The sequence below is a fragment of the Echeneis naucrates genome, chromosome 5, assembly GCF_900963305.1.
Source record: "Echeneis naucrates chromosome 5, fEcheNa1.1, whole genome shotgun sequence".
NCBI classification, from domain to species: Eukaryota; Metazoa; Chordata; class Actinopteri; order Carangiformes; family Echeneidae; genus Echeneis; species Echeneis naucrates.
Window position 1 is genome coordinate 17,353,874 of NC_042515.1, and position 27,780 is coordinate 17,381,653.

Consider the following 27,780-nt stretch of genomic DNA (forward strand, 5'->3'; position numbering starts at 1 on the left):
GAGAACAACTATTTTCACTCAGAGCGGCAACTCCAACAGCGAGCAGCACACTGGACCTCACTAACTGACCGAAGGCTTCACCCTCCGCTGTGGAGAACATCACATCAGACCAGTCACAGCTTGCCAATCCTCTGAAGAATCAAGGTATGATTTCTCTTCTGAAACTCTGACAGCTGCCTGTCAGTCAGGTGCACCGCTGCTTAAATTGCTGTTTGAGTATGAGCACAGTTTGCTTGCTTCAGTAAACTGTATTAGTGGCATGTTATGTATGTGCTGACTTTTGGACGTGGGGTCAGATGACTCGTTGAATGTGCTGTGTTTGGTTTTTAAGTCCTGCTGCAGTGCAAGAGCTATTGTCTTTTGCTTTTCATGAATCTATAATTCAGCACAATAGTTGATCCAGCAGTTTGAGGCAAGTGAGCTGTTTGGAGGTCTAAAGCAGTTCTGTCCATTAAAGCTCTTGTTGTGAAGACTTATAGTAGATGGGGAAAGTAGCTTAACCTTTGCCCACGTGAGATTTGTTTGCCATAGAGAAAGAATTTTCTGAACAGATTTGCATGACAAGAGCTTTAGAAAACACAGTAGGAATAGGCCTGAAATCTAAGGGTTTGTTTACACTGCAGACTGAGCCGAATATTAAAGCTCTCACAGCAGCAGCATAAACAGGATGCTATAGCCGGCACCGGACTCCGGCTGAATGAACAGGCTGTACAGGCGGCACCAGCGCTGTTGATGCCATAAGCAAAGGGAGATGTTTCTCTATAAACTGAGCGGCTTGTTGTTGTGGAAACCTCATATGGAGGCTGCATCATGTGAGTAGTTGTACTGCTAAGGTTTCTAGAGGATTTTCTGGGAAGATGAGGTCACAGGGAGACACACCCAGAAGTTTGGGGCCCTACGCAGGAAAGGCCAAGGGTGGAAGACATTCAACAGTGTCTGTGAATGAGTCACTTGCCGGGAGGAAGCTGTTTGTTGGAATTTCCATTCGCTGTGGTAGAGAAGAATTTCAATCTGGTTGTGATATTTATGCAGAGATGTTTCAAATATCTTTAATTGTGAGGCTGAATTTGGAGATATGATAACAGCATTTAGTGTAGCTAGGCTTCTTTTCATATCAACAAAAAAATTACTGTCAAAAGGAAAATGGAAAAACACACTTGACCTAATGATACCACAATAACAAGAATAATAACATTAATGCCACCTGCAGAATTTCTTTACATGCATATAAATAAAAAACACATGAGCTCTGATGAAATCCATAGCCAGCCTCATACTCTCAAGATGAATGATGATGATGATGATGATAACATCCATATGAGGGGTAATTCCCCCATTCAGATACACAAACAGTGGCCATGTGACTGCTTTAGCAGCATTAGAGGATGTGCTTTACTTTCATACAAACAACGGATTCCCTCTTTCTCCAAGTAAGGTAAGCTAATTTCTTTAAATTTTTTATTGTTGAAATAGAAACCTGCTTCCATTAAAATGTGGTTGGAATGAGGATAATTTCCTCTCAGCCAAAAGGATCAAGTTGGATGACCTGTGAATGTTTTCGAAGCAGCAGCCAATCCCCTGCCTCTCCTCACATGGACATCAACAGCCATCAAATGTATTATCCTCAGCTGGAATCTCATTTGACTGCAATCCAAGAATCACAGTCATGTTTTAAAATAGTACAATCTTGCATTTGCAGCCAGAGAGCACCGTTCTGTCTTGCGGAGACTCTGATTTAGCGGTCTAGACGGACGTGGCTGGGAGGGCTGACTAAGCCGGAAGTGAAGTGTGGTGGGGGCTGTTGAGTCAACACAGAATTGTTTCTCTGCCTTGTGTTGCTTCTGGTCTCATGCCTTTCAATGGACAGACAGAGATTGTGAAAACAGAGTTAGAGATGACAGGCGAAGGATGAGGTTTGGTTAAAATGAATGGCGTTGTGTCTGTCAAGAGTAAGTTGATTTTTCTGCCTCTGTCTCGATCCAAGAGAGCAGGCTCAAGTGTAGCTGGATGAGGCATTTATGGCATTCAGAATATCCTTTTTTACTAGACTATCTGCATTGTTATTCATCTCCTGATCTGAATACCACACTCATTCAACAAGGCTGCAGGGCATCATTAAATACTTGTTCTAGTTGTCTGCAAAGAGATGTTGCTCATCTGTTTGTTGAGGTTTTGTCCTCGTTCTGGTTGTGATCATCCTCAAGGCCCCATGGCTGTTTAAATGTCCTGTATTCTATCCTGGTCTGATTCTATTATACAGCTGTCTGAATCGTACTGATAAAACACATTGTTAGCAACTTTTCAAAGTAAGACAAGTTTGGGGTTGTTCTCAGAAATACAAGTTCTAAACACACGCAAGTCAGATCAAGTCTTTAAGTAGCGAAACCATCGTGATGTATTTCTCGCAGGACTGTGCGACTGAGGTAGTCTATATTTTCCAAAATTACAGACTCCTTTAGGCAATGTTTGCGGCACAGCCTAGCCCAGCCCTTGACCATAATGGAAACCCAAAGAAATGAATGATGTTCTGTTCCACCTATGGAAACTATGAATGATGATGATGATGATGATGATGATAAATAGATGCTTTTCTGTGACACTTGCTTGGTTGCCATGACAGTGCGAAAAGATTATATTACAGAGTTCATGGTCTACCAGATGATATCAGGCTTCTCTCAGTGACAAATTGGGACCAACAAATTTGCTCTCTCTTCAACTGCAGAATCAAAATCTGGTTACAGTCACAAAATATCCTGAAGCTTAAAGAAGCTTTTAACCTGGGTAGTTGGAGGACATCCCAGAAATAATATAATAAAAATGAAGGTGTGACTGCCCCATCTTAACACCAGGGTTGAGCCGATACCGGATTCAGCCTGCATCGTGTTTCTCATTCTCACTGTTTCTTCACCGGGTCAGGTTTTTTTCCAGTCAGCTCGCTCTTCTTACCTTGGTGTAATACAAATGAAGCTGTAGATAAAAAATATATTGAGGCTTACAATAAATAAAGCAACTTCTGACCAACCCATATCAATTTCAGGCTTAAAAATATAATGTTAGCATAGACCACGCCCACTTCCTGTTTAAGTCCCTCCCCTTCCGAGTATGAGTACGGATACAGATAATGTAGATGGTTGAACAGATACGAATAGTGGTGTACTCACTCATTCCTAACACCCATAAATTGGTTTAATTCAACAATTATTACTGATTAAATTAAATATTCAATTAAAATGCAACTGCAATTAAATTTGAATGCGTTAATTAATTTGATGCCATAAAATGTCTGATGTCTGCTTAGCTGCAGGTACCTTGTATCTGTCATCTTTCGTAAAAATCAGTCAAATATATGTATATATATACATATACATACAGAGCTGTGGTGTCTTCCACTAATTTGTATGCGTCTGAGATTGCTACTGCATCGAATACAAAAACACACTAATCAAACTTGCTAATGTCTATCTTTTTTCTTATATATGAGTAGTTTTATAATATACTACAAATATGACAAGTGCTTTAAAAATTAAATCACAGTTTGTGATGTGATGTCATTTTAAGTTGTGGAAAAACACAAATTACGGCCTACAATTTTTTCAACAGTCGCTTGAGCTAAATGTAGATATTACTCCTTGTTCTTTGTCTGATCTTCTTGAAAATGCAGGACAATACAGTTTTTTGACAGGTCTGTGTGGTTAGGTTAATGTATGTGTGCTCTGAAAGAGAGGGTGACCTTTGACCTTGTGGGTGTCATTGCCAAACTAGGTCAAGAAACTGCAAAAAAATTAATATCTTTGTGGCTTTTCCACAAAATATTTAACCGGCTTAAGTACAGATGTTATGTAGAATTTCTGTCTGAAATGAATTTGGAAATGACTTATCTGTCACATAACTCACTCTGTCCCAGCATCAAAATAGGACTTAAAGAGAACCTGCCGCCACATGGATGTGAGAACACAATCCAAGGCAAAATAGTCACCTCAGGAACAGTCACATTTTTGAATGGCAGGATGTGGTAAAATGTACCACTTTCAGGCTAATCACACCCAGATGTTCATTTTAATATTTAGAAAAATATTGTTCTGCGTGGCCTGAAAAACAGATTCCCTTAGTGGCATATTATTGGTTGTCATGAGACAGGCAATTCCAACAAAAACCAGCCAATTTCGCCCGAAAGCAACAATAATAACTTCACATTCGTTACAACTTCTGAAAGAAAAAAAGAAAAAATACATCATGAATGCACTTGAAAGAACAGTGTCCCAGTGTTTCTTTGAATGCTCCTCCAGTGTCAGGAACTGGTCAAGCAAGCTTTTTTCAAAAGCCCTGAGCCACATCCCAACAGAAGAATGAATTCACACTTTATCTCATGACTCACATCTTTTCATGGATGAGACTTCCTACTCAATACAGTTTTTACACAGAGGAAATAGGCTGATCGCTCACATTCACTGCAATATCAGTTCCTAATTGTTGGGCAGTAGGTCGAGGGAGGAGACTTGAGAAGGGAGGGACAAGAGGACATACCTGTCAAGCAGAAGGAATCTGACAGCAGAGAAACACTGCTACACACAGTCTCAGGGGAGAATGCCGACTGTCTAAGGGAAATATACGATTCCTCTGGTGCCGGTGGTTATCCATTAAGGGCAGATCGAGATGGGTGGCACAATAAGTCAAAAGACCTCCAGGCGAGCCAGCACAAGGAGTCACTCCAACAGTGTCATGTGAGTCAATCCACTCACCTGTTTGTGAGGCTTTACAGAAAATATTCTGTTCTTTGGGCATTTACTTGTTGACTTAAAATCTGAGGCTTTAAATTTTTGTAGTTGTATCAATTCATGGAACAGACTATAATGTAAACTAAAGTGGACTTCATTTTGGCTGTTTAGTGCCAGACTGGTCTCTGTTCCAAGAGTACACTTGCACACACATGCAAATATTCACACACCCTAAAACTACATTCAGATAAGACTGCAAACAGATGTACTGTAAAATTTGCTCAGCAGATGAAATGAGTGTGTGTGTCTGAGGGCTGTTGAGTAAACACACCAATGACAATAAAATAGGATGTCGTTTTACATTAGAAGCAATGGATCAAAATAATGAGCTTCTTCAAAATTTAGTGTGAAGCAGCATAACACACGAGGGAGCAGGGACAGTAATAAGCTGAAAAGTGGTGACTGGTTTGGCTTGATTCATTCACACAGTTATCTGAACAGATCCACCGCTGCCTCATCTCAGTATGTGAGAAATATAGCTTCAGCGTGTCACTATTTGGTTGGGCTGATCCACATTCTCTATGTTCTGGTAGGCACGGTGGCAGATGAGCACTCTGCAGGTCGGACTGTAAAACATTGCTAAACACACTTCGTAAGTGAAGAATGTGGGATGTTTACTGTCAAGGACTGTTACATGGACAGTAAACATCCCACATTATTCAAGAAGTTTAGTGCTTAAATGAGGGCGACACAAAACAGCTGATCATTGGTATACATTAAGTTAATGAGAACAAGAAAAGTCAACAGAAAATTGAGACAAAAACTATAGAAGTTAGTGTTGAAAACAAAAACTGATTAAATGTATTTCAACATTTATTGAGTGACAGTGACATACTTAACATACTTCCTCCTCTGCCCAAAATATGTTGTTTGGAAAAAGATTTCACCACTTGACCAGATGAACAACTGTTTATTAAAAGAAAAAAAAAAAAACCTGTGCCACCTGTAGCTAATGGCAACAGTTGCGGCCTCAAAATTTTTTGAATGTCAGAAAAAAAAAATAAAAAAAAGCATGCTATTAAGACGACTGAGGTACTGAAGAAAAACCAGAATAATTTCTGTTGACTAAAGCTGGATCTAAAATCAAGAGTAAAATTTGTGGTCAGAACCTGCTCCTGTCAGGACAAAGTGAAACGTTCACATTTCATTTGTTGTTGTGATCTTTAGCCTGCACACACACACACACAAAAAAAATCCTGACTAACAGTAACACCCAGTTTTTAATACCCACAATAAATAAAAGACCTAACCCTGGCTGTCTGTTTGTGTGTTTGTGGTCTCGGTCTCTTCTGCTCTGACCCACGCTTTGGGGGACTTAGTCTGAGTTTTAGATGGCAGCAGGTCAGGCAGGAATGAATCCGCAAATCTCTCTCTGGCTTTCTCCCAGTTCTTCTGAGACTTTGATCGAGCTATGGAGGCACCGTCTAGAGACATTGTAGCAGCAGCCCCCAAACCGGACTGGGACTTTCTGATTTTCACATCAATCTGTAGGGGAAAAAAAAGAAGACCCCATTATTTTATTCCTTCAGTGCACAGCTACATATAATCAAATGTACCTGTGACCTTACCGGGTCTTTCATTCCAGTGCCCTCTTTGCCCAATCCCTCTCCTTTCTTCCAGCCCATCTTTTCCAACATCTTCCGCCCTTTATTGACTTCACTGATCTCTCTTTGTGAGAAAAACATATCAATGATTAACGCTTATTGCCTTCATTTCCATCCTATAGCTAGAATCAAAGACAAGACTTACTCATGAACAGAGGCGGGAGCATCATCTCTTTGGAAAACCCCTTCGCTGCCCACGGTCTGTCTTCGAGACTCTGCTCTGTCTTTGTATTTGGGGTTCCTCAGGGCTTTGGCCTCCTCAAACTCTTTGCTCTATTGACAGAAAAGCGCACAAGTGACTGTGTAAAGAGTTTCAAATAAATCTCTCTGCTGCTAACCCTGATGACACTCACCTGCAGGCCATATTTAGCCTTCATCTGCTTCAGCTCCTTCTGTCTAAGTGCTTCTTTATCCTCTTTGCTGAGAGCAGGGCCTTTTGGGAAAAAACAACGAGAGTAAAGCTAAATATATCTGCTCTTTCATAAACCTTTACCAAAAAATGTTTTTTCTTGTTTTTCTCTTGGATCTCCTCCTGAGGTTGCTCACCTGCCTTCTCCTCTCTCTTGTACTTGCTCAGGTGAGCCATCACCTGACCAGGCTCACAGCCGTCGCAGGTATCAGTGCCTGAGTGGATGTGGAAGGAGAGCACAGTCTCTCCCATCTTCACCTCATCACCGTGCATCAGTGCATGTGGCTCACATTTGGCTTTAGGCTGCAGAAGGGACGTTCTGGCAATTAAATTGATGTTGACAACGAACTTTACTGGATTTTTTGGAGGCAGCAAACTGTGACAAAATGTTGACCTGTAGGATTCGGTTGCCATTGATGACGGTTCCATTCTGGCTTCCCTGGTCCACCAGCATGTAGCTCTGTTGCTCCTGATCAAAGTACACCTCTGCATGGAACTGGGGGGAAACAGTTGGCAGCCACATTATATAACACACAAATAAATAATGTCCACCCTAAAAAAACAAAACAAAACAGTTAAGTGAAAAGGTTTACCTTACTGACTCCCATCTCTGGTATTCGGATTGCATGATCCATATCTTTCTCTCTGGAACAGCAAGGCAGCAAATTGACATCAGAGCTTTCTGAGCCATTGTGACAGAAAAAAATCAGGACTATTTCACTGACTGGGACTACTACTACTTGTATTCCCAGAGACAGTGTTATTTTCTAATTGGTAAGTGTGTGTACAGAGCCATGGCAGCTCAGTATTGTAGCAGTAACAATTCCCCACTTTAACACTATATGTGCACCTCCTTTTAGGCCTTGGTTAGAAGTCAAAGTTTTGCTGAGATGTAACTAACAGTGAGAAAATGACACACCTGCCAATGGTGGATGGAGAGTCGGCTGTGATGATAAACAGTGTGCCTACTTGGAGCACTGGGGACCTGACCACTGTCACTCTTACACAGGGTGGCCAGATATCTTTGACTGCAAGAAAAATGTAACCCAGGATTGTCAAGACATGAAATGATTGTCTCAGATAGTACTAGGAGGTAATGAAATTGGAAATTACAACTCAGAGAAAAAAAACTTTCCCAAAAAATAGAAACTGGGCATTTGTGCTGGGGCCAAGAGCTAAATTTATTTTCCCCTCACCATCCTGACTCTGAGTCTCCATCTCTGGTTCAGATTCTGGACTTTCCCTGGAGGGGGAGCCAGAGGATGAGGAAGGAGTAGAATCCCAGTCCTCTCTCTCGGACTCTGTGATCTCACCCTCCTCTGGTTCACTGTTCCCCTCCGAGTCATTGCTCCGAGCTGGGCTCTTTTTCTTCTTATGCTTTGCAGACTTTGATTTTTTCTTTTTCTTCTTTGACCTTCCTCTATCATTATGGTGTGAACCGTTTTTCCGCTTCTTCCTCTTTGATGAAGACTTGTATCCCTCTTCCTGATGTGGAGCCACGTCTGCACTATGAGACCTTCGCTTCAGTTTCTGTGATTCTGTGGTCCTCTGAGAGGTTTGCTTTTCAACCCAGTCAATTTCTTCTACTTCCAGCTTTATATCGTCAGATATGACTTCCTGTCATCAAAGACAATGGTGTGATTATCACCTCCATTGATGTTTGCTGACAAGCTGGCTGGCTTTGTAGCCCATGTCTTTTGTCATACTTTTCATTATGCATGGTCTCAGTCTTCAAAGACAATTAACACAACAAACCTAGAGCAAGTTGCTTCAGGTTCAACATCTTAACTCATCCAAAGAGTACATCCCAGAGTAAATCCTTGAGTAATTCAGGATTTACCATACATTTTCAGCCGCTTTTGTAGCTTTTTCAACATTGATAGTTTTAAGGTTTTATCTGTTACTTAAAGACTTATTGTCTCAATTCACTGTGAAAATGAGCACTGTAACTCTACAGCCACATTCTTACAGCCATACGAACGTTTTACGACCTATCAACAAGAATGATTTCTAATGGCGACGGTAGAGTGGAAATTGTCACATTACATGGAACTACTATTTAAGTTGTGATTTATATCAACACCAGGAGTCACTTGTCTTTACTGAAACTGCTTTTTTGATCAAATACACTAATCCTGTAAAGTACAAAGTCCTAGATTTGAAATATTCAATTCAATAATATTGAATATTGTCTAGTGTTTTAGTAGGTTTGTTTTTACAGTGTACCTCTGTGGGAAGCAGTATTCCAGCAAGAGGAAATCTTCATTTTAGCCAATGAGCTAGCCACCTCTTGCACCTAGATCAGAAGAATAGTCTTTTAGTTAACTAGTATCAAATTGATACAAAGAGCAAGTGTTTGAAGACTGAGACCAACAAAGAGAATTTTTATGGGGCAGTACAAAGTCATAGGCCAGCTGTCAGCTCCAAAGAACAACGCCATACATAAATATAAAATCTCCCTGTTGCATACCTTATCATCCTGTTGTGATTTCTTAACTTTCTTGAACTTCCTGCTTTTCTTTTCAGTAGCATTCTTGTCTGGGCAGGACTCAGCACCAGTCTGTACAGCAGGCACCTCAATCTTGGAATGAAACTGGTATCGTCCACTTTCTGTATCGTAGTAGTAGTAAATGCCCGTGTTGGCATCATAGTACAATTGACTGGCCTAGGGGGAAAAAAAACCCAAATATGTTCACATAAGATCAAATAACTGATACACAATTTTCGTTAAGATTACTGCTGAAAGTGATTGGGCTACAACAGCCAAATTTTATATATACACTACCATTGGGGACACTGTCTCATTCAAATGAATAGGAAAGTGTGTCCAAACTTTTGACTGGCAGTGTACTGTATATATAAAAAAGCTGACAAACCGAGTCGTAGTAGAAGCCTGTGCTGTGGTCATAGTACATCCCTGTGGTCTCATCAAAGACAAAGCTAGTCTGAGTCATAGCCTCTTCAGCAGTGGCCCTCAGCATATCAGCTAGGGATCCTGCATCACCCTCCTGGAAGAGACAATATCATATATATAATATATATAATCTAAATCTGAAAACTATAAAACAGTTTGTAGACAATTTAAGCAGCATCACCTGGAGTCAAATTATATACAGTGTTGATTGTTTGAGCTGCTCATAATGTAAATACATAACATCTGCAAATGGATTTAATGCTTCCTATAACTTTTTAAAATAACCATCTAATAAGTAACTTTTAATTGAAGCTGCTGACCTCTGCTGTGACTGTAACACTGCTGTCAGGTTGACCAGACTGGTCTGCTGCTGCTACTTCACTAGTTGCTGAAATCTCTGCTTCCTCGCTGCCATCAGCTCCTTCTGCTGCTGCTGCTGCGTTTGGACCGTCCTGAGTGTCTGCTGCATCAGCATTCTGATAATAACTTCCATAGTAGTAGTTGTAATAATCTGAAAGGGAAAATGAAATATGCAGCAATTTTCTCACACTCAGATGATCCGATTTGGTTGTCCATATATATGATAGTAGCATACCAGTTTCCGTCCATACATTTTCTTCAGTCTGAGTCTCACAATCGATTCTGTTTTTGTCTTTCTTCTTCCGATCATGAATCTCTGTGCTCAGCTGATCAATCTGGAACAATGTAGCACAGATTTTTTTTTTAATGACAATTAGTTTCTGTATAATTTTTAGATGTTCTTGAGACAGAATAAACTCTGATCTCCCTTGTAAAAACTCCAACACAGGGCCTTGCTGTCTACATGGACAGACCTGTTTCCTCAGGTCTTCGTTGTAGCTCTCCGTGCTCTTCTGCAGCCTCTCGGACTGGCTCAGCTGCTTCTGTAACTTGGCGAGCTCGACCCTGCACTCTTTGAGCTCCTGCTTCAGGGAGTCCACCTTCAGGCGCAGCTCTGCTACTTCGGACTCCGCGTCCCTGTCTCCGTCTTCCCTCTCCATCAGTCCAGCTGCAGGCGGACACATGTAAGGACGGACAGTCAGACCTGCTGCATGTGTTCTGACACAGACATGTTTACAGGCACCGACTTTAAGCCGACATTGCGCTGCTCTCCTCACCGTTTGCTGTTTCCCGTCTTTGGCGGTAAATGTCCAGTCGGCACGGCGCATGAACCAACCTGAAAGTTGAGAATAAACATCTTGTCACCACCCTGCATTTCCGACACAGTCGAGTACATGCTTTGAAGATTAAATTAGACAGTTAGAGTTATAACCGTGGAAATGTTTACAGTCCACCCTGTTCACGACCGCCATTTACTACAAGCTACGAGCTACTGCGTCCGAGCGGAAGTGTTTCTTCTTCGGGTTTGGAGGACTGCTCTTCCGTTTGTTCACCCGCCATATCACCCAGAGCTTTACCGCCATCCCGTGACGAACCGTGCTCATGGTTTTCTCAAATGAAATAGACCACAGTTTGCGCTCATTTTCTGTTCTTTCGTGCTGTTTTTAAACAAACGCTGATAACGCAAGTTTTATTTACGTGTCTGGCATCATAAGGGCCATCTACGAGGTCCTGCAAGAGACAAAAAGCCAAACTGCTCCACCTGCTCTCGGTTTTGATACTTACACTCACTACATTATAGTACTGAGTTGTGAACATGAATGAACCCTGCATAGATTATTATTAACTCATAAAGAAAACATGTACTTTCAATGTACATGTGCATATTTTTAAAAGCATTTTAAATTATCACATTGAATATCAGTGAGGGTTTTTTTTTTACTGTCTACAAATGGGTCACATGATACCTTTGTGCATGGACATTATTAAGTGACAATTTTAACAACTGGTATTGATTGGTATCTGAATATTGTCCAGTGATTATTTCTAAATTAACTGACTGGGAGTTGTTATTCTACATGGACGCTAGATGTCACTTCAAACCGCAAATTATCTCCTCTGTCATCTCAGACTTGAAATAGGGGGAATGTTTGATTTTTGAGCCTGTCATTGCACTTTTACATTCATACCCAGCAGGATGGAGTCATATCTCATATTTTAAAGGTTTAGTAGTAGTTGCGTCAGTGGTGTACAGCTGCAACGTCGTCCAGTTGCTGCATGCATCATCTCTGTGACCCTCATTCTACTTGTTTTTTGCTTTTTCATACATGCATACCTAACAGTTGTTCTGGTTTGACTCACTTCCTTCCTCCTCCTCTTTTGTTTTTAGCCTCCCACAACTCCTTTTATAATCATTCATTTGGATTCATTGAAATAGCCCACTGACCCTTGCCAAAATTAGGCAATCTCCACGTGCCTGCATTTATTTTGGTGTCCAGTGGAAGAACTGTTATGCAATACTGTGGCTCTCCCATTGTCCTTTAAAAATGAACCACACAGTCTATTTATGATAGGATTTATTGTGAAAATGTATATAAATATAGTGTGATAAACATAGTGTGAATATACTGTTTGTGTATAATCACGTCTTATCTTTTCACTTGAACTGTGAAGTTACAGCAGCCTTGTGGGAGAAAATCTTTACTGGATATTAATCACAATCACACTTAAACTAAATATAAATGTGTCATTTGTCAGATGCCGAATATAGCAGAATTTGATTTGTTGTGTGAATAGAGGAAAAACTAAAAAATTGTTTTGGGAAGCCTGATTTGTTTTTTCTTTCTAGTTTTAGGGACTTTCTGAAAGATGCCTTCAAAGTTCCTCCTACTGTGTTTGAAATCTGAGCCCTTTTGGAGCTGTGTTTGGATTTTAGTGGCACATCAGACTTCTTGGCTGGAGCCATGTTAAGGCAGTGGTGGAGGTGGCGGTGGTAGGGCAGCCTTTAAGAATAGGGTGGACCCTTATCTTGAAACACACACAGCTGCCTCACTAACTACTAATGTTTATTGATGCCATTTTTGGACCAGAAAAGCCACGGTCCTCTGTTAGTACAACTGGCGATTTGGGAAAGGGAAAAGAAAACATTATTTGATTCGAACAAAAAAATTGTTATGATGTCATGTTTGGGATGGTTGTAGGAATTATTTTTTTAACCTACCAGTCCTTGTTTTCATAATGGGCCGTTCATCACTAGTGTTCATGGCAACAAAGTGTTTTTGCTTTTTCCCTCTGAACACATACATTCTGCTCCCACTTTATCCATTAATGACTCACAACGTTGATGAAACAGTTGATGAAAGATTATTGACAAGTATAACTACCACTACCACAGAAATAGAATAGCCTGGTTCTTTGCCTTTTGTGAGGAAACATTTTCCAGAAAAGACTGAGACACTAACTTACCAAAATAAGGGCACAGATTGGTCATCATGCTTCAGTGATAATCTCTTTGAACAACCCCTTAACTACTATCTACACATTGATCGATGCATGCTAGAGTCCCCATTGCCCTCAACCAGATCCACAAGCCCCAGCAGACTCAAACTGTAAATAAATGGGCAGATGGTACAGTACAGGCCAAAAGTTTGGACACACTTTCCTATTCATTTGAATGAGAATGTGTGTCCAAACCTGTACTGTACATTCCACCCATTCTGGTAAAATATGGAAACTTTGAGGTGCGCGTGTCTCTGCACTTTAATTTTGAATTTAGGAGGCGTTTAGGCGCTTTGCCATGAAACACTGCTGACAATGGAGAACAATCTTGGAAAGGTAATCACAGGGGATGTATGTGATGTATCTGATGTGCTATGATTCTTGTCGTATACAGGTGATCCTGTATATGACAAGAATTACAGCACATCAGATATACTATGCATACTATACATGTACTATACATATATATACATGCAAAACACTTTAAAAAACTAACACCACTCCAAATACAAGCAATATTAACTATTAGCATTTCTTGATATTAAATGCGCTATTCATGAACACTTTGAAGTTCATTTCAACTTCGAAGTGTTTTTCTTTTTGTTATATGGTTTGTCTGGATCAGCATTTATCAGACTGTTTGACAGTTGACATAATAAATCATTCTGATGTTTTATTGCAGATTCGACAACAAGGCTCTAAAGCCCTAAAGCGAGGGAAATGCTAGATTAAACTAAATACCAAGAAGTCTGTTTAAATTACCAAATAAACCTAAAAAAAAAAGAAAAAAACTAATCATAGGAATCAAGGGATGTGGTCATTAGTAAAAAAAAAAGTGTTAGTACATATGTGCATATGTATAAATGATGAGGAACTATGAGACAATAAATCATGAGGCATATGAAATTCTCTTTTTCCATGTGTCTCTTGTAATCTATAAAGTAGCAGAGTAATAGGCCATTTTGTAGTAATATGACTGCAACTATTAACAATGGCCACTCAAGTGTTGTATTTGTTTGGGTTAATCTTTGGAATACATTGTTGCCCATGGACTATGCATTTTATCCCTTTACAGCCCTGGATATCTTTTGCAGGTGCATGACCAGGGTATATTTTTACAGCAGAAATGAACAGTAGGAGTGATTATTGTGGTCAAAATCTCTGTCATTGTGCACACTGGTATGTGAGTGTTACCTCTTCTTTAGGCATCGAACAGTATCTAGTGTCAGCCTATCACGTGTGTTTCATTGTGCACGAAAACTCACTCACGTATTGAATAGATTCTTAGTACATTTATTTCATAGGATGGCTGCTGCTAATTGGCATGTACTCAAATACAAACTACCGTTAAAGTAGCACCTCTGGTTGTTATCATGCTGCTTCTGACTCTATATGGACAGCCCTGTATTGCCACCCATGGGTGGCTTTTGTTCGCAGCATTTATTTTCTCATACTGCTGTGGTTGCTTCACACACATTAGCTTGAGTCCTAACTCTCTTTCTTTAGAATGTGCTTGATGACATTCACAATGTACCTGTGTCAGATGCTACAATGGGTTTATTGCAGCCACTAATGGGTGTATTGAAAATTACGGTTGTCTGTCAATTATTCAGCCTGATCTATTACAACAGACAAATTGGATCTGGGCAGGTAGACAACCTGAGGCTACCCAACAGAACTGGTTCCCCTGGTCATGCATGCCTGCCACTGGATGGGAGAAAAAGTTAACTATTGAACAGCCTGGGGGGGGAGTAGAGCCGGCTTTAAGCTCCAGCCTTACATTCCTAACCTCTCTCTGGGCTATAAAATGTAGAGCCCCAGCAGTTCAGCTCCTCCTCCACCTCCTCCTCTCTCTGTGTTTGTTTTCTGACTCCCTCCTTCTACTTCTGAGTAGAAGAGCAGTCTGACAGGGAAGTACCATTTTCCAACCACGGGGGAAACCATTTAGCTGAGAACAGAGAGGCTGCACTGAGGCTTCCTGCCTTCCCCCCTCTGTATTTTCTGCCAGTGGACCGGCCTGATGAGGATGGGAGAGTTTGGTGGGGGTTCAGAAGAGGAGAGGGTGAGAACGGCATTTGAGAAACCAGCTGATCGGAGCAGAGGTATTCTGCCACAGAAGCAAAGAAGAAAAGGAGTATATCTGGGAAAGAGAAAGAGAAAGAAGAAGAAGGAAAGAAAATCCAAATTGAAGAAAAAAAAATGTCTCATTCAATTCATGAGAAGCTGGGAACTCATGTGAAGAGAGAAGCTCTGTGGAAAGATTTGAGGGCTTTTGGCACGATGGAAATCTGAGGAAGAAGCACGTAAATAAAAGATCAGTCCAGTGCTGGCAAGCAGCCTTTGTCAGTTGTGATTCAACAGGGGGTTGAGGAACCCTGTAGAGGCAGGAAGGATGTCTTGGTTGTCACCTGTGTCGTGGGCCAAATGGACATGGACAGCGGTGCGAGGGGGAGAGGGTGAAGAGGAAGATGAAGAGGGGCTGGAGGCCAATGAGGAGAGGGAGCAACATGGAGAGAGAGAGGAGGAAGAGGAGGAGAGATCTCAAAGCTGTAGGCAAGTGCTGTGCTGACGCCCAGAGACCACTAACTACTAACCCTGTGATTCACACTGTCTGGACTGGGGGAGAGGGTATTTTTACACGTGTCTGTGTGTGAGTGTCTGTCAGACTGAGAAATCGCTATGGCCTGGTGTGGGTGGAGAGGTTGGATGGGGAAGAAAGAAGAAAATAAATGTGTCTGGTCTGCATGGATATTTAGTTGATTACATGCAGAAATGTGTCACGATGCCATGTAGGCCTGATGCAATTTATGGTGCGGCCATGGTTCAAACTGTGACAGTGTTTGAACTGAATGTTCTTCTCAGCCATAACAGTCTGTTCTCATCTCTGTGTAATGAGAAAGAAAACACATTCCAGCAGTGCAGCCAGGTACAGTTGAGTTTAATGATGTAATTACAGCAAACACACTGAGGTGACACATGCCCCAGGGGTTTGTGTCTCTGTTCTTTATGCCTGATAACATTATCTTAATCATTGTTCCAAGTATACACAAACATTTACATCTGCTTTACTTTTACATTTTATTGACCAGACAAGAATACTGGAGTGTGAAGTCATTAAATCTCAGAATCCATGGTTGTTGACTAGTTTCCCATCTCAGCAGATCCGTAGATAATTCTCAGAAGTGATGTCAATATCTGCCAACGTGTAATGTAGCTTCCTGAAGTGATCAGCTATAATTGATTGCCTTGTTGAAATTACACATTGGTGTGGAAATGGGTCCTTGTGCTATATTTTAAAAATTGTGCACTGTTCCCATTTTTATTTTTCATAACATTGTCATTTGCAGTTTTATAAGCTTACGACGTTACGATGTAACAGGAACCAGTTAGCTGCCCTACTTCCTCTTCCTATTCATGTGTTTTACATGATCTGCATTTTACGATTTCCTCTCACTTGCATGAATTACCTTGGAATGGCACTAGGTAATTTGCACACACGATCCATAAAGGTTATTATATTGTTGCTATAGCTCCATTGTCAGTAAGTTTTTACATGCACCACTCCCTCGGCCAGTGCTGCGATGTTGACAAGACAATTCTGTTTTGATTTAATACTTTTTTTTGTGACGCATTATGGGCATAGTACTAGATAGTCCCTCATCCTTATCTTTCTATTTAAATTAAACAACAAATGAAGGGAATATGCAGTACAGCATCTGGACTCAAATTGTATAACTTTGTGATTTATAGGTTTTATAGGTTTAAGATGGAACAGACCTAAAAAACTATATTTGTCGACATATATTTCACATTTTAATATATTTAAAGCACTTCTGTTTTATGCAGATTTGTTCCATAGTTGATGTCCACATCACTAATTTGCCTTTTTGCCTTTGGGCTTCTTTACTTTCCATATCGCCTACTCTAAGTACTTGTAATATGATCTCTCCTCAGTTATGTAAGAATTTTTCTGTTCTCCTCCCTCAGTTTTCAGATGTTTTGGAAGTTCACGTTCCTTCACTCTGTCTCACTGTGTCTCTCTCTAAACACCACAGCTCTGACTCAGAGGGTCATTTTGACACTCCAGAAGCAGCAACTCCCGTCCACGCCCCTAACCCTATCCCAGGAGAGCTGGAGAACGCTGATGAAGACAAAACAGGTGAGACCACTGCTGAAAAAACAACAAACTGAGAAATGGAGAAAGTCAGGAAGGGACAGCCAACACAATTTTGTCTCATGAATAGACACAAACTAAAGCTGAACGCTCTGATTAACATTACAAATACTAAAATAACAGCCTTTTAAAGTACAGAGCATGTATTACAGTGTCCCTCCTTGAAGTTGCCATGGAAACAGGTTTTTGATCTTGCACGTATCCACAGACATCTCATGTGTGCATGGTCAACAAAACAAAAAATATGTCTACATTTGCAAAACAATGAATCTTAAAACGTTAAAATAATCATTTTAAATGGCACATTTTGGGCATGAGTTCCATTACTGCACGTAAAATGCAGGCATGGTTGTATCAAGTTTACCGTGCCAGAGTAATTGGAGACATATGCTGTCTGCTGTCTTAGGAATGTACACACCTACTACTTTCCAGCTTTCAATCAGAATTTACCTGCCTCTTTTTAGGTGCAATGACAAGTCTCAGAATCTTTATGTATCATATTCAGTTACATGAGCAGTGACATGTTTTATATCCACCTGAATGCTAAATATTTCTGCATGCTTGGTATTTAAGCACACTGGCAATAGATTTTAGGTGTGATGATGGCAGAAGAGCTTTCGCTGATATTTTAATACTAAGGGGGGGAGTCTAAAGCAGAGTGTGGGAATGGCCTTTGCCCTGGAATTCAACAGGTTCAACAAAAGCTGTGGTTTGTCCTGTTTTGTATTCATCACTGATAGGGGTCACAATGAGGGGAGTGACTGAACAAAGCTTATTATCAGAGAGACCTCATCTCTCTGCTTTTTGTGAAAGGACTTTTTGGAGACCATGTGTTGATGTGGAGCTGTTGCTGTTTTATTAGGTTTAAAACCTTCAGGTAAAACGGCACATTGCACATTGTAAATGGCAATTAGAACAAGGAATGAGGAGGGAGTTCACTTTTGTTTCAACCACAAACAGCCCTTCCTGCAGCTGCTGGGGGAGGAAGTCTGAATCCTGGCAGACAGGAGCTGAAGCACCCCTAGAAACCTCTCTGAAAGTAAACATGCTGATGGCTGTGTTTGTCTGTGCACGTCCAGCGTCTCCATTGCTACTTCAGTGTCAGTCTATACTTGGTGACACTTTCTAAATATTTAATGAACCATTGAAAATCTTTAGCTGATGTTTTGTCTTCCAAAAAAGAAAAAAAAAGTGGTCAAGATAACAAAACGATAATAATAATAATAGCACCTTTCAAAAAACCTGTTTAAAATGTACCCCTACAATAAAATCAAGAAATAAGTAAAGTCAGTGAATACATTAATGAAATGAGCAACAATAAAATCATAGGTCAGAAAACAGCTCATTCAATTAAAGCTAGCCTATGAAGATTTTCTTTTTAAAAGAGGATGCTGAGGTAGCTTGTTCGATATTGAACATCATACGAAATTGATTAACAGTTAATCTTATCATTGTAAACAGATATTAGTGATTAATTAGTTGTATCCATGCTGAGGCATGCCCTGCTGTTAAACAAACACAGGAGTGAGAGAGGAAAAAGAGCTCTGAAGCAAAACCTTACACGGTAACTGCATGTGGATGTGGAGTCTGCATGGGCATGTTGGATGGCAGGAGCTCTATGAAAACGCCACTCCAGCGACATCCTCATGTGAAAGACAGCAGGTAGAAGCACGGCACGCTGTTCCTGTCTCCTAGCAACATAACATTACAGGAATAGCGGCTATGACAGACTTACTGAAATATGTTGATGTGTCAAAAGGGGCTCTGAACGTAATAACTTCACACAGTCCCTGCTGTTCCCATGGCACAACACAAATTCTATCATAATGTAGTTTTGTGTGTATTTTCTATGCATTTCTTGGATTAAACGCTTGGCCCTCATAGCAAGATATCTCCATGGTAACAGCAGCAAGTGGAACAGTTGGTTCACTAGTAACCTGCTTTCTGAGAGCCAATCAGATATCGCCTTCATCTGAGTTTAGATTTGATTGGAGAGATTGTCATTTGAAGCAATAGTGTGTGTGCAGTCTTGAATGTTGCATTTTGGATGTTAATACATTTTCTATCTTTTATTTTTCATCTGCTCGTCAGACTTCGACCAGGAGGAGCACTTGATAGTGACTGCTCCTGTCAGTGATCAGGATATTTTGCACAAGCACACCATGGGTCAGGATGAGCCTGCTATCCACATGGGCGGCCCATTGGAAATGAACAAGCACACGCTAGAAGCAGAGAATCTTCCAGAAGCTCTGGGCTCTGTGCCCATCCCTGAATCATCCTCTGTGAAGGAAACTCCTGAGGTAGCTGAATGCACAGCACAATCCTCTGAGCCAGCTCGAGCCTTAGTCCCCATCCCAGCTGCAGGTCTCACCTCTGATGTGACTCCAGCTCCTGCCACAACCCCAAAATCAGACTCAATACAGAGCAGTGAAGCTGTACTGATCCAAACTCTGGAGCCCCCTGAGGAAAAACCGTTTGTTGTCTCTGAACCAGAGTGCAATGGCCTCTCCAACCAGACAGGGCCTTCTCCAAAGACTAAAACAAGCAAATCTAAGCCTCCATTACTGCAAATGAAGGCCTCGGAGGAGGAACTTGTTCAAAAAAATGAGGAAGATGAACTTCCTGTTCCCAAGGGCACATACAACTTTGACCCTGACAAGCTGGATGACAGTTTTAACCCTTTTGTAAGCGGTGGGTCAAAAATCCAAAATTCTCCTCCTCCTTGCAGTTCAAACTCTCTACCTAGACTTGAGCCACTTGGTTGCTCGTCGTCTGTCTGTGAGGGCAGCTCAGCAGCTCCAGCTGATGTAGAGGTCACATCTGAGTCTTCATCAGAGCCAAAACATGTCATGCTGGAGTTCGGTCTGGACGAGGGGAAAGTCAGCAAGCCACCTCCAAGGAAATTAGGTGGAAAAAAGACAATCAGCAAACTTGCTGCTAAGAAACAGAGGCCCAAAGGAGCAGATGCTCCCTGCAAACCTCCACCGGAACCCACAGTGTCAGAGCCAGTTTCTCAACCAGCACCAGAACCAATTTCCCAAACTATATCTGAACCTGTTTCAGATCCTCTTCTGGAAACCTCTTTGCCTGACCCCTCTGCACCTCTGAACCTTGACGATGTGCCGATACCTAAGACAGGAACATATAACTTTGATCCCAGTCAGTGGGATGACCCGAGCTTCAATCCATTTGGTAGCAATGATAAGATGAGCAGCTCCCCAGTGCTCCCCAAGGGCACCTACAGCTTTGACCCAGACAATTTTGATGACTCTGTAGACCCTTTTCAACCCTCCAATTGCTTGGGCACAGAGGACTCATGTAATAATACCGGCCAGCCAGAGAAAAAAGTAAAAGATGAAGGCAAAAAGAAAGCAGGGCCCTCATTTGGTGACAAGAAAGTGAGGCAGACTCCAAAGAAAGGCAAAGAAAAGACAATCAAGTAAGTCTACAGCTTGAGCTTTAACATCTTTAATCATCTTTATGCTTGCACTCTTTCCTTTTGTTTTTGCTCCAGCCCATGTTGCGAATTTGAAAATTCTGATTTAATTTTGGAGCTGAGGGTATCAGGATGGATACCAAACAAAGCTTTGAACACATGCAAAACACTTAACACTGTGCACTGATGCAATTCCTTAACAGCTTGTATATAGGCCGTTGAAAGTGTTTATAGCTGCAGTGTTCACACTCTTTTCGGCATCCCAAGAGCTCCTGGCATCTTGTGTTTATGCTCAAACTTTAAACTATCTGCTGAGTGTCTAACATGCTGAGCTGAACACCTTTACTCACTCACTCACTCACTCGCTCTCCTTTGTCTTCTCCTCCCGTCATATGTTCCCTTTTTAAAACCTTCCCCATCTCCTTCATCCTTCATCCCTCCTCCTTGCTGTCTGTTGTGCAACCCCCCAATCTCTGCTTTCGTCTACTTCGCTTGGCCTCAGGACATCTGAACAAGTCAAGTTTCTCTGTTTTCTGTTGTAAGTACTCTCACTATTGACGCTACCTTTCATGCACTCTTCTTGCCCATTTTACTCCCACCATGGCATGTGCTCTGAACTTTTGAAGCAGCATGTGAGGGAAATAAATGTGTTCTTCAGTTTCACTTCAACTCTTAAGGCCGTTCCTTCACACATTAGCTCTTTAATTTTGTCCTGTCTTTGTAACATTTATGTTGCTGCACTTCATTTGATATAGGGCAGTGCAACAGGGAGCACAAATGCTTCCAGGTTTGTGGTTGCAGAAACACTGAAGTCAAATAACAGATGGAATAATAATAGCTAAAACAGCAGGATAACAGTTTTTTCAGGATATAAAGTTTAACTGGTGTATTATTGTTATGTGTTTGTTTTGTAGGAATTCCTGTAAAGTGCAGAAATATGATGAAAGCCAGTCCTTGGTGCTTGACGTGTGTAATCAGGTATTGTGTGTGTATTTGGCCGTGTGAAAGGCTGTGTGTGAGTGTAGTTGTATCAGATGATGATGTTTAACCTTACTGCAGTTACACTGCAATGGCCATTGTTCAGCAGCTGTCCAACCCCTTAGCCTCACCTCTACACACACACACACACACACACACACACACACACACACACACACACTGACAGGAGCATCAGCAGTGTCTCCAGCTCTGCAGTGCAGGCTTGGCCCGGTGGCAGATCTGTGACTTATCTTTCCGCAGTGTGCTCACACATTCCCTCAAAATAATCACCCCCTCCGTTCCTAGCAGGTGATGTATTATCAAAATATTGTATAGCGCTACACTACCTAAAATACCTTACAGTAACACAATTTATAAAGGCTTTCAGTGTCGTCCAGTCATAACTAAAAGTAAAAACTATAGGTCACTGGATCGCTGACTGATAAATGTCTGAATTAATGTTCCGTGTACAAATTTGTCCATGAAAAGTTTTAATTCACAATGGTGCACTTGCACGTTGTGTGCTCAAAAAAAATTTTCTTTATAGCTGTCATCAGTCACTTTTTGTAAAAGCAACATCACACAATATGAGTATAACTGAATATGAAATAAAACCTGTTGTAATTTGGGTCCTATCTTACTGTCCGTGCACCAGGAGGAAGAGGATGTGGTGGTTCAGACCCCAGAGATCACTCAGCGGGTTCATCACGCCACAGATGAGGAAAAGTTGGCCTCCAATGGCATCATGGGCCAAACAGCAGACAGCCAGGAGGAGAGAGGGGAACCCGGGTGCAATAAAGCACCTGCGAAAGGACAACCAATTACTGATACATCTGTAATGGATGGTATGTTTCTCAGGCAGTTTCCGATTGTTACAGTTTGTCACTGTCTATGTCAGGGGTGCAGGTATCACCCATCACATAAGACAGTCTATTAAAAAACAGAAAAATACAACCAAAATCCTTTATGATGAAGATCGGGTACATTTTGTGTAGATTCTTTTGTAATTTAGATATGAGGAAATAATATAATAAACTTTTGTTATTTGTTTTGGGGGGTTTTTTTTTTTTCGTCATAGATGCTGAAGTCAAAATTGCAGCTCACGAGGAGGAGAACACCTGCAGGCTGAAAGAGGATATTGTAAGTAATGCAGGAATGACTGGGTGCACGATGAATATTTAAACATGACCAGCCTGTTTTGCACCATCATATCAATTGGAAATAAGATCATTCATTACTGAAGTCATACTTTTTAGTTTTGGTACTCAGGTAAGTTATAGTAATGCAATCAGCTGCCTTACCAGCTATGTTTGCTGCAAGAATTGAATAGTTTTTATTTTTATTATAATTATGTGACTACACTTGCAAATGTGAGGCTATGCGAAGTGTGACTAAAGTCAACACTAACGTGAGCTTTTGCTAGAGCCCTCGCTCCAAGATGTCATGTGACAATGAGAACTAGTGTCTGAAATTAAAAGTAAAAACGTCAGACAAACTGAGCAGTGTGTTTTCTGTGTTCCACAGACTGAGATGTCCACCACCCAAACAACGAAGGCAACCAGCTGTGATGGCGCAGACACAGCAACCCTGACCCAGGACAGTATTCCTCTAAGTGAGATGGACAAAGCCGCAGTGCTCACTCTTATCAGAGAAGAGGTACAGTATGGTCCTCCTGCAAACTAGGTGAAGTCAGGCTGATGCTGCTGACCCCTTAAGAGCTAAATTAATCAGCTTATTTCTTTTTCGCTTCATGCCCAATCAGATCATCACTAAAGAAATTGAGGTCAACGAGTGGAAGACAAAGTTTGAGGAGAGCAGAGCGGAGGTTTTTGAGATGAGGTATGAAGCCTCACTTGTGTTCCTGCAATGCACTCCTGTTTGCAAAACATTATAGCACAAATTCAGAGTTCTATGAAGGATTGAGCAAAGTTGAGTGTTTGCTGTTCTTTTTCTCAACAGAAAAATCGTTGCAGAATATGAGAAGACAGTTGCACAGATGATTGGTAGGTTGCTGCCACCTGGTGGTAGTTTCTACACAGTTTGTTTGTTTCACAGGCTTTGATTTGTCTTGTGTAAATAGTGTGTGTACCTTATTTTGGAAGGGTCAGAATGTGAGTGGATGGGTTTCCTGGGACTTAGATGAAGTCATTTTGTCTCATATTTGGTAGCATATCTTTGTAGTGAATCTGGGAAGTCCTCCAAAAGGTCCCTTCACCTCTGAGGTGTTTTGGGGGCCTTTTGCCTGCAGTCTGATCCTCAATGAAAATGAATCCTGTGATGAGTTGTACTGAGGTCGGGTTCATGACCCTGTCAGGGATATGCATGCCACTGTTTGTCACACCCAGTCCATTAAATACCCATAAAGGACTAATCAGACACTTTTATTTACACATTTATTCATAAGCCAGTGTGCTGGAGTACTCAGAGAGCCAGTAGTAAAAAAACACACTGCCAACACTTGGCTGCTGGCCTTTTGAGGTGAACACACACAATTAACCTGAGTCTGAGATTATCGAATCTGGTGCGGCTGCATTTGACTCTAATAACATCTTGACAGGTATTGTGTGCACACAACCTTTTTCTCATACTGCCCTCTGTTGGTTGCAGAGGATGAGCAGCAGCAGAAGACTCTGTCCTGCAGTAAGTCAGTCAGGCAGTTGACCCTAGAGCGGGATCAGGCCCTGTCTGACCTCAACTCTGTGGAGCGCTCCTTCGCTGACCTCTTCAGGAGGTATGAAAACATGAAGGGAGTCCTGGAGGGTTTCAAAAAGGTCAGTAGATCTGTAAATCCCATCGAGCACCGTAGTTCACTTGTCATGTAGCCTAATACGAAAATCACCAGATATTCTCTATATGTATGTCTGCAGAATGAAGAGGTGCTGAAGAAGTGTGCACAGGACTACCTTTTGCGGATTAAGCAAGAGGAGCAACGATACCAAACCCTGAAGGTGCACGCCGAGGAGAAACTGGACAAGTGGGTGTTAACTTTCAATCGTACATTTTTTATTTAGGAAAATCACTAGAGTTCAACGATAATTCTGACAATCTTTCCATATTTCTTCTCTCTCATTCACTCATCACCTCACAGGGCTAATGAAGAGATAGCCCAGGTACGCACCAAGGCCAACGCTGAGAGTGTCGCACTGAATGCCAGCTTGAGGAAGGAGCAGATGAAGGTGGAGTCGCTGGAAAGAGCTGTCCTTCAAAAGGTTGGTTGATTGAAATGAATGTAACTGTGTGGCTTAAATGACTGGTACGAAACAGCTACTCTGGTTAGATGAAATGAAGATCCTTCACTGGGAGAGGTTTGCATTAATATTTCTGTGAATAATTTAAAGTTTGGTAAAAACTCATAAATATTACATGTTTAAATGTCATCGTCTTACCGTCAAATTAATCATGCCATTCAGGAATTTCCTAGTGACTGACTGACTGGAAATTAATAACATTTACAGCAATATCACCACATTTTCCACTAAAACTACTTTTCATGTCTGCTTTTTTTTTCAGTTGGCTTTCTCTTTGAGTTTCGTTTGAGATACATTTGTGCTCCCATCAGAGTCTTAACCCTCATACACAGAGGAACTGCAGCTTTTTGTTCCTCTTGCAGCCAAGAATCAATCTCTGTTGTGAGAAACCGGATAGTCCTTCAGCAGATTTTTATTGAACTCAGTCTAATCCATTGAGTTAACAATGTAAAATTTTGGTTTTGATTGATTACAGAGATTAGTAATGAACTGACTCTTCCTTGACCCACACCCAGTCCTTTCACATAGTTCAATGCAAATCCGTTCGCTAAGTATTTTTAATAAATATTTGTATGTCACCATTATATTAAACACTAGGGGGCAGTATTTTACTTACTAAACCCACAATGTGGTGGAAAGGTGAGGAAAAAACTGCTTGAATATATAAAGCATGATATTAGTAAATGGCACTTTCTAAAAGGATCTGAACCAAACAATAATGTCATCAAATGCCTGTCTTTTAAACCAACTGATTTAAAATACATCACATCAGATATGACCACTTTAAATTTAGTGGTTGGATTCACTGACAGGAATTTTCTCTGCTTATGAAATGTCAGCTGTAGCATCACTTTGTAAGATGTTTCTTCTTTCTTTCTCAATCTTACCTGTCATACACAGAATCAAGAGATCGAGGAGCTCACCAAGATCTGTGATGAACTGATTGCCAAACTGGGAACTGAATGAGGCCTTTAATCAAACTCTCTCTGCAGCATGTGATGTAAATTCTGTACAAACTTCAGCACACCTCAGTGTTCTCCCTATCAAATCATACCATTGAATAATATTGAAATACAATTGGTTGCACTTGTTAATGTTAGTTTCAGACTGAAATACGAAACTACAACTATAATTTCAATGTGGAAATGAAGAAGCACAAAGTTATGATGAGAGTTATTTTCATAATTTTAATTTTAATAAAATTGTGCCAATATCACCGACCTTCAGTAAAGAATTTAAATAACTTTTTTTTCTGGCTAAATGGTTAATCCATTATTGTCACTCATAGCCAGATCGTTGCAACACAGAAGATTGCCATTACCATTTTGTACAAGTTTCACACAAAGCTGTAAACTGACAAACACCTACTGTGAAAACCACAGGAATGAAAATAGGGATATATATATATATGAACATATTTACCACGTGTACAACACGTTACACATGGATTTGCTTTTAAGCGAGGGCAAATGCACTTCATGGAGTGCCTAAACTCATCATAGCATATTCATTTAGTGGTGTTGAAATATTGTAGTATACACAGTTTAGCTCTGCGGGTTATATTCTTTAACCAGTGAGCTGTAAGTAGTATTGCAGAGCATTTCCTGAGTTGCCTCCTTTGTTTTGTCTTTTTCTTCCACAGGGTGATGTATGAAGTTCATGATAAATTCTTCAGTTTTGCAGTTTTTGAAGTTAAACTACAGTTTTTCACATCTTGTACATTATACCACCTTAAATCTCTGAGACTGTCGAATATGAAGAGCACTTAACAGAATCACCCTTTATACTTACTTGCTATAGTATCTTAGGAGTTTTGGGACCGGGATGGGTGGAGGTGAAAGTTTAAAGTTCAAGATACTGCAATATCAAACCATGTGCCATGTTTTTCTTTTTTCACTCTCACTGCATTTGAGAATGGGAAAAGCACATTCTGCCGCTGCCATGTATATATTTTTGGATTGTATTAATATTCTGTCTATCAGCCCGTGTGTTGTTGGTGTGCCTTTATGTAAACATGCAGTTGTTTCTAAACTCTGTTGCCAAAGTGTACTGTACATGGTATGTTCCTTGTATGATCAAAGTATCCTCAACCACATTGATATTGAGTTATAATGGGTTTGCAGTTTTAATGCTTTACCTGCAGTAACGGCTCAAGATGAACAACAATATATCTTTCTGTTGAAGGCGTGATTTGGAAGAAAATTATCATTATGCAGTAAAATATGTCCACTGATATTTTCAAGCACACACTTGCAGTTTCAGCCAGACATGTATCTCATATAAAACGGTGACTTTCTTTTATGTCCACACGATCAATTGCCAAATATCAGTGTAAAAATGAATCTATTTCAATAACACTTTCCTGTTGTGGTGGTGTTACAGCAGTCTGAAGGTGCTTTTCAATGCAAATCCATTGTCATAATACAATATGTGTAAATTTTTCTACTTTATTGAAAGAGTATGCAGAATTTTGTTCGTAATATTTGTAAAACGGAAGAACCGAGTATGTTCAGATTGTATGTTAACTGCTATATTTTATGCATTCCTGAATAAATGGTTAAGATTTTATTTTATGGCAGCATGCTCTTTTTGAGAAATCATTTAATTTGTAAATGACAAAAAATAAACACGGAAGACATTTTTTGTTGGGTCCATTGTGATTACAGTCATGGATACAGATACAAGATAGAAGTGACAGATCCAGTCCAGTAATCCAGTAATGGTTGTGGTAGTGGTGCCAAATCTTGTTTCTGTTTTTGTTCATCTTTTGTTCCTTCCCATTATTAACCATTTTTGAATTAAGTTATGATATTTAACTGAAAAATGAAAATAACTTTATTACATTTGTATGCTGTAGGCTGAAAAAATGAATGAAAAATGAATTT

General features: G+C 40.6%; 2 protein-coding genes across 5 annotated transcripts; one reads left to right on the top strand and one right to left on the bottom strand.

The window, feature by feature from the left end:
- Window positions 1-27,536, top strand: tacc1 (transforming, acidic coiled-coil containing protein 1). Of its 3 annotated transcripts, none has more exons than XM_029501157.1 (13): window positions 1-144; window positions 17,115-17,218; window positions 19,325-20,672; window positions 21,584-21,647; window positions 22,303-22,492; window positions 22,726-22,787; window positions 23,172-23,303; window positions 23,410-23,486; window positions 23,607-23,650; window positions 24,255-24,418; window positions 24,515-24,621; window positions 24,736-24,856; window positions 25,796-27,536. In XM_029501157.1, the coding sequence occupies exons 3-13, from the start codon at window positions 19,396-19,398 to the stop codon at window positions 25,859-25,861; spliced, it is 2,304 nt and encodes a 767-aa protein (XP_029357017.1). In that variant the 5' UTR covers window positions 1-144; window positions 17,115-17,218; window positions 19,325-19,395; the 3' UTR covers window positions 25,862-27,536. The 3 variants fall into 3 exon arrangements, with proteins under 3 accessions (XP_029357017.1, XP_029357016.1, XP_029357014.1); XM_029501156.1 differs by lacking the exon at window positions 1-144 and adding an exon at window positions 4,502-4,721; XM_029501154.1 differs by lacking the exon at window positions 1-144 and adding an exon at window positions 14,849-15,612.
- Window positions 5,572-11,066, bottom strand: aggf1 (angiogenic factor with G patch and FHA domains 1). Of its 2 annotated transcripts, XM_029501158.1 has the most exons (16): window positions 10,994-11,059; window positions 10,839-10,897; window positions 10,536-10,729; window positions 10,298-10,397; window positions 10,023-10,213; window positions 9,665-9,796; window positions 9,259-9,453; window positions 7,985-8,405; window positions 7,708-7,816; window positions 7,382-7,433; window positions 7,183-7,284; window positions 6,926-7,091; window positions 6,733-6,812; window positions 6,525-6,652; window positions 6,344-6,443; window positions 5,574-6,260 (listed from the first exon to the last, which is right to left on the bottom strand). In XM_029501158.1, the coding sequence occupies exons 3-16, from the start codon at window positions 10,719-10,721 to the stop codon at window positions 6,021-6,023; spliced, it is 2,202 nt and encodes a 733-aa protein (XP_029357018.1). In that variant the 5' UTR covers window positions 10,722-10,729; window positions 10,839-10,897; window positions 10,994-11,059; the 3' UTR covers window positions 5,574-6,020. The 2 variants fall into 2 exon arrangements, with proteins under 2 accessions (XP_029357019.1, XP_029357018.1); XM_029501159.1 differs by lacking the exon at window positions 7,985-8,405 and adding an exon at window positions 9,015-9,084 and having other exon boundaries at window positions 5,572-6,260; window positions 10,839-11,066.
- Window positions 27,537-27,780: the final 244 nt, after the last annotated feature.